General features: G+C 45.4%; 1 protein-coding gene across 1 annotated transcript; it reads left to right on the top strand.

The window, feature by feature from the left end:
* Window positions 1–4,787: 4,787 nt before the first annotated feature.
* LOC137094863 (protein phosphatase 1 regulatory subunit 14A-like) lies at window positions 4,788–21,922 on the top strand (the record flags this gene model as incomplete). The annotated part of the gene is given in 5 exon segments (XM_067460781.1): window positions 4,788–4,833; window positions 4,836–5,221; window positions 15,134–15,214; window positions 19,178–19,210; window positions 21,499–21,922. Coding segments are annotated over 5 exon segments (669 nt in total), but the record flags the coding sequence as incomplete, so codon positions are not given.

Raw genomic sequence — 21,922 nt, 5'->3', positions numbered from 1 at the left:
ATCAATAGGTACCGCTCCAGCGGGTAGGTAACGGTGCTCCATGCAGTCATGCTGGCCACATGACCTTGGAGGTGTCTACGGACAATGCCGGCTCTTCAGCTTAGAAATGAAGATGAGCACCAACCCCAAGAATCAGACACGACATGTCAGGGGAAAATCTTTTTTACCTATAGATGTGTGTGTGTATATACACACTCTCACACACACACATATACATATATACGAAACCCACGTTTTGGAGACAATTTTTTTTTAAGGGGGAATACGTTCCAAACACATGTTCTCAGACATTTTTGGAAAATACAGAAATGCTGGACCCGTCTAACAACCACCATGTCAGACTACACAGAGAAACCATTGAAATCCATAACCATGTGGACAATTTCAACAGAAAGCCACAAAAACGAACAAACTCTGGCTACCAGTATTAAAAAGCCTTTAAAATCAGGACAGAGGAACACTAGAAAAAAGGACATTCCAAATAGGAAACAATCATGGCCAGTTAACAGCTCCCAACAAAGGATTCCCTCAGGCAGCAACCAGCTAGGCTTTGAAACTGCAAGGCTATTCTAGGTGGCCAATTGCAACATTCACACTTGCCCCAACCAGACAAGATTTCTTTCTCCCACCCTGGACATTATTCCACAGATATATAAACCTCACTTGCCTAGTTTCCAACAGACTTCACAACCTGCCATAGATGTGGGTGAAATGACAGGAGAGAATGCTTCTGGAACATGGCCATACAGCCTGGAAAACTAACAGCAACCCAATGAACAATCTTGTTAACAATTGATCATATCCTTGACAAGATGTGGATGTGTTTCTTTTCTGGGGAAGAATTAATACAATTTGACACCACTTTAACTGCCATGGCTCAATGCCATGGAATCATAAGAGTTGTAGTTTTACAAGGTGTTTTCTTTTAGCCTTCTATGCCAAATAATGCTGGTGCCTCACGAAACGATAACTCCCAGGATCCCATAGCATTGAACCACAGCAACGAAAGTAGTGTCATATTAATTTTTTTCTGTATTGACGTATATATATCAGAGCAGGATGTCTTAAGATCTGCAACATCCTTTCTCATAGAAGATGGGGAAAATGCTGACCCCCCCCCCCCCCATTTTAAATCAATGGCAGGGCATTGGGTCAAGAAATGACCTCTCTCTGCCCCTTTCCTCCAGAAAGAATGGTGAAAGCTGATGGCAGGAGCTGGGCTTTGCCTCTCTCTCAGTAGCAACCTTTAACCCTTTTCGAGAGCAAGGACCAGGCTTATCTCTTCCAGGAAAAGGTCCAAAGAATCTTGCGGCACTCGTTTCTGTGCACAGAAAGGAAGGAGGAAGGAAGGAAGGAAGGGGGATCTGTTTCTCTTAAGCTCAAAACAACAGTAGTTTATTTCATCCCTGTTCCAATCTTCTTTCTCACTTCTTTACTGACAACAACAAAAACAAAAACATCTGGGCAATATGTAGGCCTTTGATTCCAACATCATCACCCCTATTCTCCTCCTGTATAATTGGAATGCCTGGGGTGGGAGAAAGAACTCTTGTCTGGTTGAGGCAAGTGTGAAGGTTGCAATTGGCCACCTTGATTAGCACTGAATGGCTTGCAGCTTCAAAGCCTGGCTGCTTTCTGCCTGGGGGATCCTTTGTTGGGAGGTGTTAGCTGGCCCTGGTTGTTTCCTGCCTAGAATTCTCCTGTTTTTCTGAGTGTGGTTCTTTATTTACTGGCAGGAAGCAGCCAGGCTTCAAAGCTGCAAGGACCTGGCCTCTCTGGGCTAGACAAGAATGTTTATTCGAAACAACAAACAATTACTCAGGCCAGGCTTGAGAGCCTAAAGCTATCGCCCAGCCATCTAGCAAACACTATTCACCTTAATCCTATTTTTTTCTCCTTCCTTTCATTGTTTCCCATCGAACACGCCTCTTGCCTCCCCATTGACTGAGCGGCCGAAGTGGGGCTAGTGCTCTGATTGGACAGAATGCTGCCGCCCTCAGCCGCTCCTCCCAACCAGCTGATGTCTCCACCAATCAGCACGAAGCCGGCTTAGGGGGGCAGGAATGGGAAATTTGAATTTGACAGCTCTGTGTTTCTATAAATATTGTGTTTCTTTGCCCAGCGGGTCATGTTGGCTCCTTGGCAAATGATTGTGGTCATCATCCTTTCCAGCTGGAATGAAATAAACATCTCAGTGGCTTTCCTTCAACTTGGTGAGACTTTATTTGGGGGAAAATAGGGAAAAATCTTTTTGAGTGCTTGTCTTGCCAGGTGTCCCGGATCCTCTTTCTTGGGTCTGGCCGGTCTCTGCCTTTACAGGGCACCCCAAATTCGTGTTCGACATCAACACTGCTATATAATCCAGTTCAATGTGGATTTTATACAGCTGCATGGAAAGTGCCATGGTGTAATTTTTGAGAGTACTAAGTAACAGTTTGGGGACTGGGTTGTTCTGAGTTTTTCGAGTCATATGGCCATGCTACTGAAGCATTCTCTCCTGACGTTTCACCTGCATCTATGGCAAGCATCCTCAGAGGTTGTGTGGGCTGTTGGAAACCAGGAAAATTGGGTTTATATATCTGTGGTATATCCAGGGTGGGAGAAAGAACTCTTGTCTGTTTGACGTAGGTGTGAATGTTGCAATTGGCCACCTAGATTAGCATTTAGGGTTTCCCCCTGACATTAAGTCTTGTGGGGGTGGTGCTCTTCTCCATTTCTAAGCCGAAGAGCCAGCATTGTCTGTAGACACCTCCAAGGTCACGTGGCCGGCATGACTGCATGCAGCATCGTTCCCTTCCCGCCAGAACGGTACCTATTGATCTACTCTCATATGAATGTTTTTGAACTGTCAGCTTGGCAGAAGCTGGGGCTAACAGTGGGAGCTCACGCTGCCCCCCGGATTCGAACTTGTGATCTTTCGGTCAACAAGTTCAGCAGCTCAGCAGTTTAACCTGCTGCACCACCAGGGGCTCAGCTAGATCTATCTATCTATCTATCTCCATCCATCCATCCATCCATCCATCTATCAATCCATCATCTATCATCTGTAACTACTATCTTTCTCTGATCTATCTATCTATCTCTATCCATCCATCATCTATCATCTGTAACTACTATATCTCTCTGATCTATCTATCTATCTCTATCCATCCATCATCTATCATCTGTAACTACCACCTCTCTCTCTGATTTATCTATCTATCCCCATCCATCCATCCATTCATCATCTATCATCTGTAACTACCATCTGTCTTAGATCTATGTATCTATCTTCATCCATCCATCCATCTTTTTATTCATCCATCCATCATTTATCATCTGTAACTACCATCTCTCTCTCCGATCTATCTATCTATCTATCTATCTATCTATCTATCTATCTATCCATCTCCATCCATCCATCTATATCCACCCATCCATCCATCATCTATCATCTGTAACTACGACATTTCTCTCCGATCTGCCTGTTTATCTATTTCCATCTATCCATCTATCCATCCATCCACCCATCATCTATCATCTGTAACTACCATCTCTCTCTCTCCTATCTATCTATCTATCTATCTATCTCCATCCATCCATCCATCCATCATCTATCATCTGTAACTACCATCTCTCTCCGATCTATCTATCTATCTCCATCCATCCCATCTATCTATCTATCTATCCATCCATCCATCCATCCATCCATCCATCATGCATCATCTCTAACTGCCTCTCTCTGATCAATCTATCTCCATCCATCCATCTATCCATCCATTCATCCATCCATCATCTATCATCTGAAACTACCATCTCTCTCTCTGAGTGATTGATCGATCTATCTCTTTCCATCCATCTATCCACCCATCATCTATCATCTGTAACTACCCCTCTCTCCGATCTATCTATCTATCTATCTGTCTATCTATCTCTATCTGTCCACCCATCATCTATCAGCTGTAACTAACATCTCTCTCTCTGTCCAATCTATCTATCTGTCTGTCTGTCTCCATCCATCAATCCATCCATTCAATATCTATCATCTGTAACTACCATCTCTCTCTTCAATCTGCCTGTCTATCTATCTATCTATCTCAATCCATCCATCATCTATCATCTGTAACTATCATCTCTCTCTCTGATTGATTGATCGATCTATCTCTATCCATCCATCATCTATCATCTGTAACTTTCATCTCTCTCTGATTGATTGATTGATCTATCTCTATCCATCCATCTATCCATCCATCATCTATCATCTGTAACTTTCATCTCTCTCTCTGATTGATTGATTGATTGATCTATCTCTATCCATCCATCTATCCATCAATCATCTATCATCTGTAACTACCTCTCTCTCAGATCTATCTACCTATCTCTATCCATCCATCTATCCACCCATCATCTATCAGCTGTAACTAACATCTCTCTCTCTGTCCGATCTATCTATCTATCTCCATCCATCTATCCATCCATCCATCAGCTGTTATCTGTAACTACCATCTCTCTCTCCGATTGATTGATTGATTGATTGATCTATCTCCATCCATCCATCTATCTGTCTGTCTGTCTATCTGTTTATCCATCCATCCATCTAATCTATCCATCTATCTGTCCTATCTCGCACTCCCTGGGGGAATCCTTTGTTGGGAGGTGATTAGTTAGCCCTGCTTGTTTCTTGTCTGGAATTTTTTGAGTGTTGTTCTTTGTTTAATGTTGTGGTTTTAGAGTTTTTTTTAAAAATATATTGGTAGCCAAATTTTGTTCATTTTCATGGTTTCCTCCTTTGGGGATGATGGAAATGATGGCTGCAGTGCGCGGTATCAGCCAGAAGGGGGCCGCCTGGGTTGCTTGTCTGCAGCCTCGACGGGGCGGACCAGCAGGTGGCGCTGCAGAGGCGCCTGCCCCAATTGGGCAAGCAGAAGAGGAGGAGGAGGAGGAGGAGGAGGAGGAGGCGCTGCTCCCCCTCCGACGTTATAAAGCCCGGTGGGTCCCGTCCGGCGTGGGATTTGGAGCCATGGCGGCCAACCGGGTGGGCAGGAGGCTGGGGCGGGCTTCTCCGGCGCGGCCGGGCGCGGCGCTCTCCCCGGAAGGCTCCCGCACGGACCGGACCCCGAGCCCCGGCATCCAGAGGCGCCAAGCCCGAGTCACCGTCAAATACGACCGGAGGGAGCTGCAGAGGCGCCTCGACACTGAGAAGTGGATCGACGGCTGGTTGGAGGAGCTCTACCGGGGCCAGGTGGGCAGGAGGCGCATCTACACCAGCCATGGGCCAATTTGGGCTCTCCAGGTGTTTTGGACTCCAACTTAAGCGGCTGAGGGGGAAAAGAAAAGGGCCTGAGGTTGTTAGGAATGGTAGGAGTTAGAGTACAAGACCCTGAGGGTGCTAGGAATGGTGGGAGTTGGAGTCCAAGACCCTGAGGATGTTAGGGATGGTGAGAGTTGGAGTCCTAGGGGCCTAAGGGTGTTAGGAAGGTGAGAGTTGGAGTCCAAGACCTTGAGGGTGTTAGGAATGGTGGGAGTTGGAGTCTAAGGGTCCTGAGGCTGTCAGGAATGGTGGGAGATGGAGTCCAAGGGGCCTGAGGGTATTAGGAATGGTGGGGTTGGGATCCAGAGGGCCTGGGGCTGTTAGGAATGGTGGGAGTTGGAATCCAAGGGCCTGAGGCTGTTAGGAATGGTGGGAGTCCAAGGGTCCTGAGGCTGTTAGGAATGGTGGGAGTTGGAGTCCAAGAACCTGAAGGTGTTAGGGTTGGTGGGAGTTGGAGTCCAAGACCCTGAGGGTGTTAAGAATGGTGGGAGTTGAAATCCAAGACCCTGAGGCTGTTTGGAATGGTGGGAGTTGGAGTCCAAGGGGCCTGAGGGTATTAGGAATGGTGGGAGTTGGAATCCAGGGGACCTGAGGCTGTTAGGAATGGTGGGAGTTGGAGTCCAAGGGGCCTGAGGCTGTTAGGAATGGTGGGAGTCCAAGGGTCCTGAGGCTGTTAGGAATGGTGGGAGTCCAAGGGTCCTGAGGCTGTTAGGAATGGTGGGAGTTGGACTCCAAGACCCAGAGGCTGTTCGGAATGGTGGGAGTTAGAGTCCAAGGGCCTGAGGCTCTTGGGAATGGTGGGAGTTGTAGTCCAAGACCTTGAGGGTGTTAGGAATGGTGGGAGTTGGAGTCCAAGGGCCTGAGGCACTTAGGAATGGTGGGAGTTGAGTCCAAAGGGCGTGAGGCTGTTAGGAATGGTGGGAGTTGGAGTCCAAGGGCCTGAGGCTCTTAGGAATGGTGGGAGTTGAGTCCAAAGGGCCTGAGGCTCTTAGGAATGGTGGGAGTTGAGTCCAAAGGGCGTGAGGCTATTAGGAATGGTGGGAGTTGGAGTCCAAGGGGCCTGAGGGCATTAGGAATGGTGGGAGTTGGAGTCCAAGGGGCCTGAGGCTGTTAGGAATGGTGAGAGTTGGAATCCAGGGGGCTTGAGGCTGTTAGGAATGGTGGGAGTTGGAGTCCAAGGGGCCTGAGGGCATTAGGAATGGTGGGAGTTGGAGTCCAAGGGGCGTGAGGCTGTTAGGAATGGTGGGAGTTGGAGTCCAAAACACCTCGAGGGCCCAAGTTGGCCCATGCCTGCTCTACTCCCGAACTAGGTCCGAACTGTGTTAAATAGAGTTGATTGGGATGGGATGACCTTGGGATGCTAACTCTATATAGGAGGATGAAGCGCCTGTCTCTTCTGCCTCATCTCCCTTTTGGCAAGCAAGAGGTTAATCCTTTGGAGGCCCTTCCCTTCCTCTCTCTTCCCCAGCTGCTGCCCTCTTTGCCCCCAGGGAAGGAAGGGGCTTGGGGTTGCCATCTGCCCTGATGGGGAGGCGCATCTGGTGTGTGGGGAGGAAAGCAGCTTGGGTTCCCCCTCCCCTCTCCAGGCAAAAGAAGGAGAGACATCCCCCTTGTCTAAGCCTTTTTACCTAGACGGAATATAGGCAGTCCCCGAGTTACAAACACCCAACTCTTAGTTAAGAACAAGGGTGAGACAACAGGAAAGGAGAAAAATCTACCCCCAGAAGGAAATTCACTCCTTGGAAGAGTTACCATGGTGGAAAGTGGTCTTCACTGAAGTCTGATCACCAATCCTTGTTTCCACTACAAGTCACATTTTTCAAAATCCAATTATCTCAGGAACAAAAAGTGAAGTGAAATCTTCCAAACAGGACACAGACACCCAAACAAACACCACAGGGGTGTTGACCCTTCCATATGCTATCCAAAGGTTGCGTATGTATGTATGTATGTATGTATGTATAAGTGTGTGTGTGTGTTTGTCTGCACGTACCTGTCTATTTCTATCTGCATCTCATCTATCTATCTGTTTATCTATGTATCTATCTATCTCTCTGTAACTCATCTATCTAGCTATCTAGCTATCTCTGTCTGTATCTCATCTATCTGCATATTGATCCCCCCAAATGAGATTAGAGGTACCTATGTTGTTGCTTATGATGCTTGCTTTTATTGTTTACGATTTTTTTTGTTCTCTTTTTAATTGTATGTTGCCTGGGCATTGCCCATGTAAGCCGCCCCGAGTCCCTTCAGGGCGATGGAGGCAGGGTAGAAAAATAAAATTATCATCATCATCATCATCATCATCATCTGTCTATCCATCTATGTAGCTATCTATCTGTCTATCCATCTGCTTATCTATCTAATCTATCTATCTGTATCTCATCTATCTATCCATCCATCTATCCATCTATCTGTTTCTGTATCTCATCTGTCTATCCATCTACTTATCTATCTATTCTATCTATCTCTTTCTGTATCTCATCTATCTATCTATCTATCTATCATCTGTTTCTGTCTGTATCTCATCTATCTGTCTATCCATCTACTTATCTATCCATCTACTTATCTATCTCTATTTGTACATCATCTATCTATCTGTCTATCCATTTACATATATCTATCTCTATCTGTACCTCATCTATCTACCTGTCTGACTATCTATTTCTATCTGTATCTCATCTCTCTATCTCTTTCTCAACTATCTACCTGTCTACTGTCTGATTATCTATTTCTATCTGTATCTCATCTCTCTATCTCATCTATCTACCTGTCTGCTGTCTGATTATCTATTTCTATCTCATCTATCTATCTGCCTATCTGACTATTTCTCTAGCTCTGTATCTCATCTGTCTATCTGTCTCTTATGTATCTATCTATCTACATATCTATCTTTCTGTCTATCCATCTATCCATATCTGTATCTCATCTATCTACTTCTCTCTCTCTCTCTCTGTATCTCATCTTTCTGTCTATCTGTCTGACTATCTCTATCTCTATCTCTATCTGTCTATCTGTCTATCTGTCTATCTGTCTGTCTGTCTGTCTATCTATCTATCTATCTATCTATCTATCTATCTATCTATCTATCTGCCTCTCTCTCATCTACCTGACTATCTCTCTCTCTCTATCTGTCTGTATCTCATCTACCTGCCTACCTGACTATCTCTATCTGTATCTCATCTATCTACCTGCCTACCTGACTATCTGTCTCTCTCTCTCTATCTACCTGACTATCTATCTATTTATATCTGTATCTGTATCTGTATCTCATCTATCTACCTGCCTATCTGTCTATCTCTCTATCTCTATCTGTATCTCATCTATTTCAAATTGAAATAAGAGAATGCACAAAGTATAGACTTACTACACAATAGACAAAATTTCAATTCCCTAGTATGCTAAAGAATTAGGGAAAACAAACTCTTGTTTGTGTGTGTGTGTGTGTGTGTGTGTGTGGGTAACTGGAGTTACACTTGATCATGTACCTGTTCCAACTTACATACACATTCAACAAACCTACAGAACCTATCTCGCTCATAACTTGGGGACTGCCCGTACTGTGTGAGGGGTGGAAGCCAAAGGCAGTGAGGAGATGCTTTCAGCATATAGCCTGGGTGTTCTTATAGGAGATGTGGTTGGATGATCGCATATCCCATCAGGCCCAAACAATATCCTACCTGGCAAGAATGGGAGCTTGGAGTCATAGAATCCTAGAATATTTGGTTGGATGATCACAAATCCCATCATGCTTGAACAGCATCCTACCTGGGGAGAATGGAAGCTCAGAGTAATAGAATCCTAGAGTTGGAAGAGACCCCCAAGGGCCATCCAGTCCAACCCCATCCTACCAGGCAAGTACACAACAGATGGCCATTCAGCCTCTGTTTGAAAACCTCCAGAGAAGGAAATTCTACATCACTCTAAGGCAGCATATCCCACTATTGAGCATTCCTAACCTTTTGGAAGTTCATCCTGATGTTTAGGTAGAATCTTGTCATTTTGAACCATTGAACCTCTTCCTTTGTTGGTGGACCTTCCATCCCAGCCTTGGTTCTCTTCCTTGCCCAAAGAGTCTGCCTTCCTCTTAGGTTCCTCCCTTGGTGTGTTCCAACATCTTCCACATCTGGTTGATTCTAGTGTCCCTCAACCAGGAAATCAGGAACAGTCTGTGAATAAGACTCACCTGGTCTATTACAGGTAATGGTGTACTGAATCCAAGGCTTGAAGGCCCAGGTCCTTCAATCTGTAACAGGTATGGGCCAACTTGGGCCCTTGAGGTGTTTTGGACTCCAACTCCCAGCATTCCTAACAGCCTCAGGCCCCTTGGACTTCAGTTCCCAGCATTCCTAATATCCTCTGGCTCCTTGGACTTCAACTCCCAGCATTCCTAACAGCCCCAGGCCCCTTAGACTCCAACTCCCAGCATTCCTAACAGCCTCAGGCTCTGTGGACTTCAACTCCCAGCATTCCTAACAGCCACAGGCCCCCTTGGACTCCAACTCCCAACATTCCTAACAGCCTCAGGCTCCTTAGACTCCAATTCCCACTATTCCTAATGCCCCCAGGCCCCTTGGACTCAAATTCCCACCATTCCTAACAGCCTCAGCCCCCTTAGACTCCCAACTCCCAGCATTCCTAATGCCCCCTGGCCCCTTGGATTCCAATTCCCACCATTCCTAACAGCCTCAGGCCCCTTAGACTCCAACTCCCAGCATTCCTAACAGCCTCAGGCCCCTTGGACTTCAACTCCCAGCATTCCTAACAGCCTCAGGCCCCTTGGACTCCAACTCTCACCATTCCTAATGTCCTCAGGCCCCTTGGACTTCAACTCCCATCTTTCCTAACAGGCTCAGGCTCCTTCCTTTACCTCTCAGCCACTTAAGTGGCTGAGGGGGAAAAGGAAAGGACCCGAGGCTGTTAGGAATGTTGGGAGTTGGAGTCCAAAACATCTTGAGGGCCCAAATTTGCTCATGGCTGGTCTATAGCATCAAATGCCACTTTGGGTTCCTCTCTTTCATCCTATATTCTCCAAAGTTACTAGAAGGGGAAATTAATATCCTATGCAGTAATTGTATTAGGGTGTTGTGTGGTTTCTGAGCTGAGAGTGAAGGAAAAGAAGAAAGAGAAGTAAGTAAAAGAAAGGGAAGGAATTCATAAACCATGGCGTAGTGGTTTGAAGCTCAGACTGTGGCCCTGAAACCACAGGGTGACTTTAGTCAAGAGTGTCCTTTCAACCTCAGAAGAAGAAAAATACATTTTCAAAGTGTGTAGGGTTGAATCCATGGGTGCGGAACCTGAGGATTCAGAGGGCCAATTACACTGCTGGTTATGGAACAGTTGGGCTTTGTCCCAAGGCATGTTGTGAAATGGTTCCTTTTTGCCTATTGTTTACCATCAGCCGGTGCTACGCCTCTGTGACACTTGTATTTGCATGATGGACTACTTCCTACTGGTGCAATTTGATAATTTTAGGCTCTGAAGGTAATAGTGGGTTGTTGTGTAAGTTTTTCAGGTTGTATGGCCATGTTCTAGGAGCATTCTCTCCTGACGTTTTGCCTGTATCTGTGGCAAGCATCCTCAGAGGTTGTGAAGTTGTGTGTAAACCTCACAACCTCTGAGGATGCTTGCCACAGATGCAGGCGAAACGTCAGGAAAGAATGCTTCTAGAACATGGCCATACAATCCGAAAAACCTACAACAACCCAATGATTCTGACCATGAAAACCTTCAACTTTACTCTGAAGGTAATAGCCCGAGAGTTCCCATCCCTTTAAATGGCTGGGTTGCTGTGAGCTTTCCCACCTGTATGGCCATGCTCCAGAAGCATTCTCTCCTGACGTTTTTCCCACAACCATGGCAGGCATCCTCAGAGGTTGTGAGGTCTGTTGGAAACTAGGCATGCGAGGTTTATATATCTGTGGAATGTCCACAGTGGGAGAAAGAACTCTTGTCTGCTTGAGACAAGTTGGCCACCTTGATTAGCATTGAATGGCCTTGTAGCTTCATAGCCTGTTTGATTGCTGCCTAGGGGATCATTTGTTGGGAGGTGTTAGCTGGCCCTGATTGTTTCCTGTTTTCTGAGTGTTGCACTTTATCTACTTTCGTGATTTTAGAGTTCTTTTAAATACTGGTAGCCAGATTTTGTTCATTTTTATGGTTTCTTCCTTTCTGTTGAAATTGTTGAAAAGGAGGAAACCATGAAAATGAACAAAATCTGGCTACCAGTATATATTTTTTTAAAAAAAACTCTAAAATCAGGACAGTAAATAAAGAGCAGCACCCAAAAATCAGGGGAATTCCAGACAAGGATCGATCGGAGCTGGCTAACACCTCCCAACAGCTGGCTAACACCTTCCTGCAGGCAGGAAGCAGCTAGGCTTTGAAACTGCAAGGCTATTCTAGGTGGCCAATTGCAACATTCACACTTGCCTCTAGCAGACCAGAGTTCTTTCTCTTACCCTGGACATTATTCCACAGATATATAAACCTCACTTGCCTAGTTTCCAAAAGACCTCACAACCTCTGAGGATGCCTGCCATAGATGTGGGTGAAACGTCAGGAGAGAATGCTACTGGAACAATGGCCATACAGCCTGACAAACTCCCAGCAACCCAGTGATTCCAGACATGAAGGCCTTCAGTAACAAGACTGGAATCCCGTTTTTTTAGTCCCATTATCATTTATAGGTAGCTTTATTCTAGTTCAGAGTAATGTTGGATGCTTCACAACCAAAGTACGTGGCTTTGGACGTGAAGGATACAATGAATGTTTCTCTCCCCACTCAACTCTTTGTAACTGTGCTTAATGTGTTCTTGTTTCCAAATGCAGTAGTCAAAACAGTTTCCCAGTCTTGTTTCACATTTTAAATACACTTAAATCATAAGAGATTCATGACTACGAGTAGAATTGGCTTCTGCTGCTCTGATGCAATGCACATATTTGGGATGAAAACATCAACTTTGCTGTAGAGGAGGGTAATAAAATGAGCTTCCAATGATGGTCTGAGCTGACCCTGGGCTGCAAAAGTGGCGTTGACATTAGTGGCTTCTATTTTTTTTTTCATGTCAGGAGCAACTTGAGAAACAGTAAGTTGCTTCTGGTGTGAGATAATTGGCCGTCTGCAAGGACGTTGCCCAGGGGATGCTTGGATGTTTTACCTTCCTGTGGGAGGCTTCTCTCATGTCCCTGCATGGGAAGCTGGAGCTGACAGATGGGAGCTCACCCCACTCCCCGGATTTGACCCACTGACCTTTTGGTCAGCAGTTCAGCTGGCACAAGGGTTTAACCCATTGCACCACATGGCTTCCAATAAGGTCCTGCCTTCCCGAAATGCTCCTGTCATATCCCCTTCTTTCTCCTTGTTACTGCTTAGTTATACTCCTCTTTGTGGGTTCTAGAGATGTGTGTATATGTATAGTCCTAAGCAGGTTGCAGAGAAAAGGTTAATGGGGAAGTATGGGATGTTCCTTGACTTCATGGCAGCCTCCAAAGTTTCTGTTCTCTTTCTGCTCTGAGCAGACAGCTATCTCCAAGGGGGCAGGGAAGGGACTGATGGCGGGAATGCAGCCTATCTCTGAAAGCGGCGCCTCCTCTCCAAATCTTCCATGAAAGGACAGAGTTTCCAGTCTGACTGCCTTTCCTCATCCCCAGGGAGTCAGGCTTGGCTGCCTGGCTGGTTCCGCAGTGGCAAAGCCAGGCTTCCTTGTGCTCAGGCCTGTGCCATAAATGATGCAAGGGGTGCCGTGCTTGCTTTCTGTCACCCACTCAGTGCCCATTAATGAGGGTGCGGTCCTGAGATGTGGCACCTTTAGAGACCATGCACATGTCTCCTTTTGCTCCTGCACAAGGTCTTGCGTATTGATTTAGAGCAGCATTTATCAACTTGAGGGTCAGGACCCAAGGGGTGGGTCACAGGGGAGGTATCAGAGAGGTTGCCAAAGATAATTAGAAAACACAGCAGTTTCTGTTGGTCATAAGGGTTCAAATTTCGGCATATCGGGTATGCATGTCAAGTTTGGTCCAGATCCATCACTGTTTGGATTCATAGTGTGCTCTGGATGTAGGTGAACTACAACTCCTATAAATCCCTCCAAAGATCTCCAGTATGTTTTGTTGGTCGTGGGGGTTCTGTGTGGGAAGTTTGGCTCAATTCTATCATTGATGGGGTTCAGAACACTCTTTGGTTGTAGAAATCTTAGCAATTACAACTCCAAAATGTCAAGGTCTATGTTCCCCAAACTCCACCAAAGCTCATATTTGGGCATATTGAATATTTATCCCAAGTTTGGTCCAGATCCATCATTGTTTGAGTCGTTCTCTGTGGATGTAGTTGAACTACAACTCCCAAACTCAAGGTCAATGCCCACCAAATCCTTCCAGTATTTTCTGTTGGTCATGGGAGTTATGTGTGCCAAGTTTGGTTCAATTCCATCATTGGTGGAGTTCAGAATGCTCTTTGATTGTAGGTTACCTATATATCCAAGCAATTACAACTCACAAATGTCAAGGTCTGCTTTCCCCAAACTCCTCCAGTGTTCATAATTGGGCATTTTGAATATTTGTGCCAAGTTTGGTCCAGATCCCTCATTGTTTGAGTCCACCGTGCTATCAGGATGTAGTTGAACTACAACTCCAAAACTCAAGGTCAATGCCCACCAAATCCTTCCAGTATTTTTTGTCAGTCATAGGAGTTCCATGTGCCAGGTTAAAGGTAAAAGTTTTCACCTGACATTAAATCCAGTCGTGTCCAACTCTGGGGGTTGGTGCTCATCTCCATTTCTAAGCCAAAGAGCCGGAGTTGTCCATAGACACCTCCAAGGTCATGTGGCTGGCATGACTACATGAAGTGCTGTTACCTTCCCACTGGAGTGGTACTCACATTTGCATGTTTTCAAACTGCTAGGTTGGCAGAAGCTGGAGCTAACAGTGGGAGGTCACACCACTCCCCAGATTCTAACCTGTGACCTTTTGGTCAACAAGTTCAGCAGCTCAGCAGTTTAACCCACTGTGGCACCATTGTGTGGCAAATTTGGTTCAATTCCATCATTGGTGGAGTTCAGAATGCTCTTTGATTGTAGGTGAACTATAAATCCCAGCAACTACAACTTCAAAATTACAAAATCAATCCCCCCCACAATCCCACCAGTATTCAAATTTGAGAGTGTTGGGTATTTGTGCCAGCTTTGATCCAGTGAATGAAAATATATTCTGCATATCAGATATTTGCATTAAGATTCATAACAGTAGGAAAATTACAGTTACGAAGTAGCAACGAAAATAATGTTATGGTTGGGGGTCACCACAACATGAGGAACTGTATTAAGGGGTTGCGGCATTAGGAAGGCTGAGAAACACTGGTTTAGAGATTGCACAGCAAGAAGCATGGCTTCTCTCTCACTCTGTGTTCGGTGAGAGAATGGCAGCTGGTCCTGGATCACTCCCATCTGGAACTTGGAAGGAGAGAGGAAGGATGAAGGGTTGGAGGGAGAAGGAACAGCTGCCACCAATATCTCTTGAGATACTGATCAGAGAGGGGGGGGGGATGGATGTGCTGGCTGGAACCTCCCCCCTTCCCCCTTTCAAACAACAGAGACAAAGCCTATGGCTGGAATGTGGTCTGGCCTTTGGCAGCTCCACACTCTGCCATTCCTCGAGTGCATTTTACGACCTCCAAATTGGGAACAGCCATTGTTGACTTGAGAGGTATTTGAACTGCATAAATGGTTTGCAAACCAGCGGTGGTTAATTGGATTATTCCAGGGGGCTGGCCCTTGGGGAGATTGGTTTGGGAGCTGCAAATTCGTGGCCCGTTTCCAAAACCCTTCTTTCTCTTTGATGCAGGAAGAAGACATGCCGGATGAGGTGAACATCGACACTCTCCTAGAGATGGGCACAGACAGCGAGAGGGCTAAGAAGCTGCAGGTTGGTAGCTGTTTTGCAACCACTTCATCACATTTACTAAATTCCACTGAGTGCTACACTTAAAATCCGGGAAGCCACTCTTGTCATCACATTAGTAAACACACTAGAAAACATGCAAAGAATGCTCTATCCTACACTTGCTACTTCATCACACTAGAGAATGAATCCACTTTAAAACCGGTTGCTGCCTCCTGCAGAATTTTGGGGTTTGTAGTATAAGGAGCCCCCGGTGGCGCAGTGGGTTGAGCTGCTGAGCGAATATGCAAAGAATGCTCTATCCTACACTTGCCACTTCATCACATTAGAGAATGAATCTACTTTAAATCCAGTTGCCACCTACTGCAGAATTTTGGGGTTTGTAGTATAAGGAGCCACTGGTGACGCAGTGGGTTGAGCTGCTGAGCTTGTTGACTGAAAGGTCGCAGGTTCGATTCCGGGGAGCGGCGTGAGCTTCCGCTGTCAGCCCCAGCTTCTGCCAACCTAGCAGTTCGAAAACATGCAAATGTGAGTAAGTAAGTGTAAGTAATTTTATTGATTAGTCCTTAGGCCATATCACAATAAGAAACAGAACAACAAGGACTGTCAAGACCTTATCACACTCCACTTAGTAAGTTAAAATTACGACACTTATAACAATATAATAAATAAATACGATAAAACGTGATAAAACTGATAAACTTATCAAGCTGAGTATATACATCATATTTTATTATCACCCCTACAAATGTGAGTATATCAATAGGTACCGCTGCAGCGGGAAGGTAACGGCGCTCCATGCAGTCATGCCGGCCACATGACCTTGGAGGTGTCTATGGACAACGCTGGCTCTTTGGCTTAGAAATGGAGATGAGCACCACACCCCAGAGTCAGACATGACTGGACTTAATGTCAGGGGACAACCTTTACCTATAGGGAGGAGCCTTTAACAGCCTCACTGAACTACAAACCCCAGAATTCTGCAGGAGGCAGAAACTGGATTTAAAATGGATTCATTTTCTAGTGTGATGAAGTAGCAAGTGTAGGATAGAGCATTCTTTGCGTATGTTAAGCATGAGGGCGAGCATTTTTAAAAAACGTTTCAGGAAGTGGTGGGGAAGTGGATTTTTTGAATTCATCTGTAATGTGTAATGTGATGGCATTCGTTGCTCCCAGGTTTACAATGAAACGTTTCCCCAATTTGTGGGAGGAGTCAAAAGTACCTTTTGTGAGCATTACCTTTTGCTCACTGAGTTTTTACTTTGCCTGAACTTCCTTCCGTGATATGTCTGTGCCTTGTGTTGCATGGGAAAGCTGGGAAGGAAGGATTATTATTATGCCATGTCACCATGCTGTGCAGTCCTGGGAGTTATAGTTTCCCAAGGACCATATACTTCTCTTGGTGCATTTATGATATGGAATAAATGCTCTTGGACCCCATTTTAAATACCAAAACTCCATACTATGTGGTCCTGGGAGTTTGGGCCACATACTATGTGGCCCATACCCTTCTCTGTGGGGCAGCCAAGAGAGAGGAAAGGAGGGAGAGAGAGACACAGAGACCACTTCATCACATTAGGCAGGGAAGTGTGTGGCAGAGGAGAGCAGAGAAGAGCTCAGTCTTACTCGGTTTTTTAATGAAACAGATATTTTCCCTACCTTCTATCACAATGTTAAATGTCTCTCAGTTTCCTTTCAGTATTCTTTCACCTGCAGAGATTGGGTCCCGCCCGGCGCCCACCATCCCACAATTTCATTGTAAACCTGGGAGCAATGAATGCCATCACATTACAGAAATGTCCAAATGTCCAGATGATTTCAAAAAATCCACTTCCCCACCACCTCCTGAAACTTTTTTTTAAAATGCTCGCCCTCATGCTTAAAATACCCAAAGAATGCTCCATCCTACACTTGGTTTCATTTTCATGAAAATGAAAATGTGATGAAATAGTAATCAGGACCCCAGATTCAATGGCGGGGGTCCAACGTGTGCCCACTTAATTGAGAGAGGGCTTTGAACCTGACGAACCAAAGCAAATTGGAGTCAACCAAGATTAAGGGCAAGATGTGAGCTGTTGGTGGAGCCGTGGTCCCTGAATCCACATGGAGTGATTATATCATTTGGCGACGATTAGATATCACATTAAAGTAATTGCCTGGAGCGTGCTGAGAGGGCAGAAATGCACGCAGGAAATTCCGGTCCCAGCAATGGGAGTGTTCCAAGTTTCATCGTTCTCATAACATGAGCTGAGGAATTGGCTTTGAGCATGGAAGAAATGACACGAGATTATGCCAGGGATGGGGAACAATACCCACAGGGCATTTGTGGGTTCACATAATGAAAACACAACCAGTCGAGTGTAGCAGGTTGAATGTTGTTCTTGGACTTGGACAGAATAGGATTGAAATTCCCACTTAGTTGGCGAAACCCACTGGGTGACCTTGGGCAAGTCACATGCTCTCAGCTGGAGGCAACGTGCAAAGGAGACCCAAGGAAAGGATAGGGAGACAAGGCGTCAGAGTCCGCCTGATAACAACAAATACTGGAAGTGGAGCAAAGAGTCAGACCGGCATTTTCCTCCTTTGGCACTAAGTCCTAGTTAGTCTAATGGAGAACCCCAGGAAATTCAGACATCCTCCAATTTTTCAAAACAGATCACAGTTCAAATGGGAGTTTGGCCCAATTCCATCTTTGGTGGAGTTCAGAGTGCTCAGTGATTGCAAGTGAACTGTACATCCCAGTACCTACAACTGCAAAAGGTCCAGGCCAATTCCCTTCAAAACCCACCAGTATAAGAATTTAGGCATATCGGGTGTGCATGCCAAGTTTGGTCCAGATCCATTATTGTTTGGGTTCATAGTGCGCTCTGGATGTAGGTGAACTACAACTCCTATAAATCCCTCCAAAGACCTCCCGTATGTTTTGTTGGTCATGGGTGTTCTGTGTGCCAAGTTAGTTCCGGGTCCATTGTTGGTAGAGTTCAGAGTGCTCTTAGATTGCAGATGAACTATACATCCCAGGATCTACAACTCCTATAAATCACGGTGAATTCTCTCCACTATGACTCCAAACAGTGATGGATCTGGACCAAACTTGGCATGCACACCCGATATGCCAAATTTGAATACTCGTGGGTTTTGAGGGGAGTTGTAGGTACTGGGATTTATAGTTCACCAGCAATCCGTGAGCACTCTGAACTCCACCGAATATGGAATTGGACCAAACTTGGCACACAGAGCTGCCATGACCAGCAAAAAATACTGGAGGTCTTTGGGGAAAATTCACCTTGATTTGGGAGAGTTGTAGTTCACCTACATCCAGAGATCACTGAATCCAAACACCGATAGATCTGGACCAAACTAGGCACACATACCTGATATGGTAAAATTTGGTTACTGGAGGGTTTTGGGGAGAAATTACCTTCCTTTCTGGGAGTTGTAGTTCACCCACAGCCAGAGAAATTGTGACCTCCACCGATGATGGACCTAGACCAAACTGAACCTCCGTGACTATCTTAACCTATTAGAGGGGTTTGAGGAGACTGACACACCATAGTGGGAATTGTAGTTTACTCTGCAGTCTGAGAGTGCACTGAACCCCACCAAGGATGCAACTAGAGCAAACTTGCCCAACATAACAAACTTTAAGTACTGATGGAGTTTGAGGGGGTTAACTTGGCATGATGTGAGTTGTAGTTCACCCACAGCCTTTTGGATTTCGTACAATTAAAAAATTGACTTTTTCAAATAACCTGAGCAATGCCAGGTACCCAAGCTAGTAAGAAGTATAAAATCAAAATTTCAAAAAGAAAGTGCAACAAATTGTTTATTTACTTCATGCATATTTTTAATGTCCTGTGGAGAAACTCATGTGAGGCTTTCCAGACTGTTCCCTCTGGGTGGGAGATGGGTGTTGATCTTGACTGCGCTCTGTTTGGGGCTGGCCTTGCTCCTTCCCATCTTATTTATACTTCTTTTTCTTTCCAGAGTATCTTGGAAACATGCCACAACAACACAGAGGTGCGTATTTTTGTTCCCTGGACCCCAGTAACTTCCAGACCTTTCCCTGGGCCCTTGTGCAAGGAAAATGTTTAAACTCATGTCAACTATTGAAGAGTTGTTGTGTTGGAGAACTTCATGTGGAGGTGGAGGGGTAAACAGGAATTTGCCAATTCCGTGCATGAGCCCTGGAGGTTCTGCCAGCACCCCACACATTTCCTAAGGCCCTCTCTCTGGTATGGGTGTGCAGACGCTGCAAAGGGGATTCCTGGAGACCCAGTCCAATGGATGTTGCAGGCAATACCAGCTCCTGCCTTTGGTTCTGTTCCCACCAGCCGAGATTCTACATCAAGCCATTCCAGGACAATGTCCGGACTGCACAATCCCATATCTGCCCCATTATCTCTTTCTCTCTTGGTTAGGATTCAAGGGACTGTTCTCCAGGTCTTTGTCCTCCATCCTCACCACCCTTGCAGTTTCCTGCTCGGCTGCTTCCATTGGGAGGAGAGAGATCGGGAGGTCATGCAGATACTAATGAATCAACTTATCTCATCAGGGAAGGAAACGAGGGTGTGTTTGCAGATGGAGTGTGCCCTCCTGTCCCTTCCACTCCAAGCGACATCAGTCAAATTCTCTCCCTGCGCTCTCTCTCCCTCCTCCCCACTGATAAGTGGTAGTTCCTCCTGGGACTTAACAATTGTGTAGATAGTTCGGAGTACTATGTCCATAGCTATGGAATAGCACCTGATATTCTAAGTAAATCTACACATATCTTCTGTACATATATCTTCTACACACATAATAAATATATAATAATATAAATAATAATAATCTATATAAATAAAAATGTAATGTTCGTTTGTAGGACTAACAGAATTCAAAAGCCACTGGGGGAATTGACCCCAAATTTGGACACAACACACCTAACAACCCAATGTATGTCCTTCACTCATAAAAACACTGAAAAACACAGCAGAAGGGACTTAAAAAGCCCCAAAAAGCTAAATGAAGAAAAGCTAAATGACAGTACAGAAAAAAGGAAGAAAGAGGGAGGGAAGGGGAGAAAAAGAAAGAAAGAAAAGAAAGAGGGAGGGCAAGAAAGAAAGAAGGAAAGGGAGAAGGAAGCATGGAAGCAAATAGAGAAGGAAGGAAAGAGGTAGCGAAGGAAGAAAGGAGAGAAAGAGGGAGGGAAAGAAAAAGGGGGAAGGAAGAAAAGTTAGAGAAGGAAAGAAGGAGAGAAGGAAAGAAAAAAGAAAAAGAAGGAAGGAAAGAGGGAGCGAAGGAAGGGGGGAAGATGTAGAGAAAGGGGGAGGGAAGGAAAGAAGGAAAGAGAGAAGGAAGAAGAGAAAGAAAAAGGGGGAAGGAAGGAAAGACATAGAGAAGGAAGGAAGAAGAGAAGGAAAGACGGGAAGGAAGGAAAGAGGGAGTGAAGGAAGGAGGGAAAGAGGAAAGGTTGGCCAATAGAATCCCTATGACCAATAGAAACTACTTAAGGCCAGCATACAAGTTGAATAGGTTGGGGGAGAGTAGACAACCCTGCCGTACGCCTTTCCCAATCTTGAACCATTCTGTTGTTCCGTGGTCAGTTCTTACTGTTGCTACTTGGTCCTTATACAGATTCCTCAGGAGACAGACAAGGTGATTTGGTATATAATAATAATAATAAAACTTTATTTGTACCCCGCTACCATCTGCCCAAGGGACTCGGTGCGGCTTACATGAGGCCAAGCCCGCAGTACATCAATAAAATGAAGGCAATAACAAAATAATCAATACAAAACAGTGAAATAAATCTCATAAACAAAAATAAACAATAAACAATAACATACAAGCATACCACCAAGAACTTGTCACAATTTATTATGATTCATACAGTCAAAGGCTTTAGAATAGTCAATGAAGCAGAAATAGATGTTTTTCTGAAACTCCCTGCCTTTCTCCATTATCCAGCGGATATTGGCAATCTGGTCTCTCGTTCCTCTGTATGTACATCTGGCAACTCTCTCTCCATGTATTGCTGGAGTCTTCCTTGCAGGATCTTGAGCATTACCTTACTGGCATGAGAAATAAGGGCCACTGTATGGAAGTTTGAGCAGTCTTTAGCATTTCCCTTTTTTGGTATGGGGATATAAGTTGATTTTTTCCAGTCCGATGGCCATTCCTGTGTTTTCCATATTTGCTGGCATATGGCATGGATCACCTTGACAGCATCATCTTTCAAGATTTTAAACAGTTCAGCAGGGCGGAATATAAATAGTGTAAATAAATTAAATAAACTAACTCTCACCTCCACTGCCTCCCTTTTGCAGGAGTTCATCCGGGAGCTGCTGGGGAAGCTGCGAGGCCTCCGGACAGAACACGTCCTTCGACGGACGAGCCCCGGCGGCCGAGGAGACGTAGAGCCAGGCACTGAAATACAGGAGCAAGTCTGAAGTCGGCGGGCAAGGCAGAGCTTGTTAACTACTTGGCCGCAGCCGTTGCCAGGATGGACTGGTTTCCTTGTCATGGTGGTTCCTGGCTGCAGAGCTGCTGCTGCGTGTGTTGTGGCATTGTCATCGTTCCAGCTGCCAAATTCCCAACTGTGTTGAGCTGGGCAGACGTTTGCCCAAGGCAGCTGCATCGCAGGGTCTGCGAAGCTGCCTTTCGAAATATTACCTCTTCCCATGTTGTATAAATCTGTATAGTGTATCCTCTGCTTTCGGGGTTAACCTGTAATAAAGTGCGGTGTCTTTA

Source organism: Anolis sagrei, chromosome X, assembly GCF_037176765.1.
Source record: "Anolis sagrei isolate rAnoSag1 chromosome X, rAnoSag1.mat, whole genome shotgun sequence".
NCBI classification, from domain to species: Eukaryota; Metazoa; Chordata; class Lepidosauria; order Squamata; family Dactyloidae; genus Anolis; species Anolis sagrei.
The sequence above is the reverse complement of the archived record's forward strand: the minus strand, read 5'-3'. Positions and strand labels throughout refer to the sequence as shown.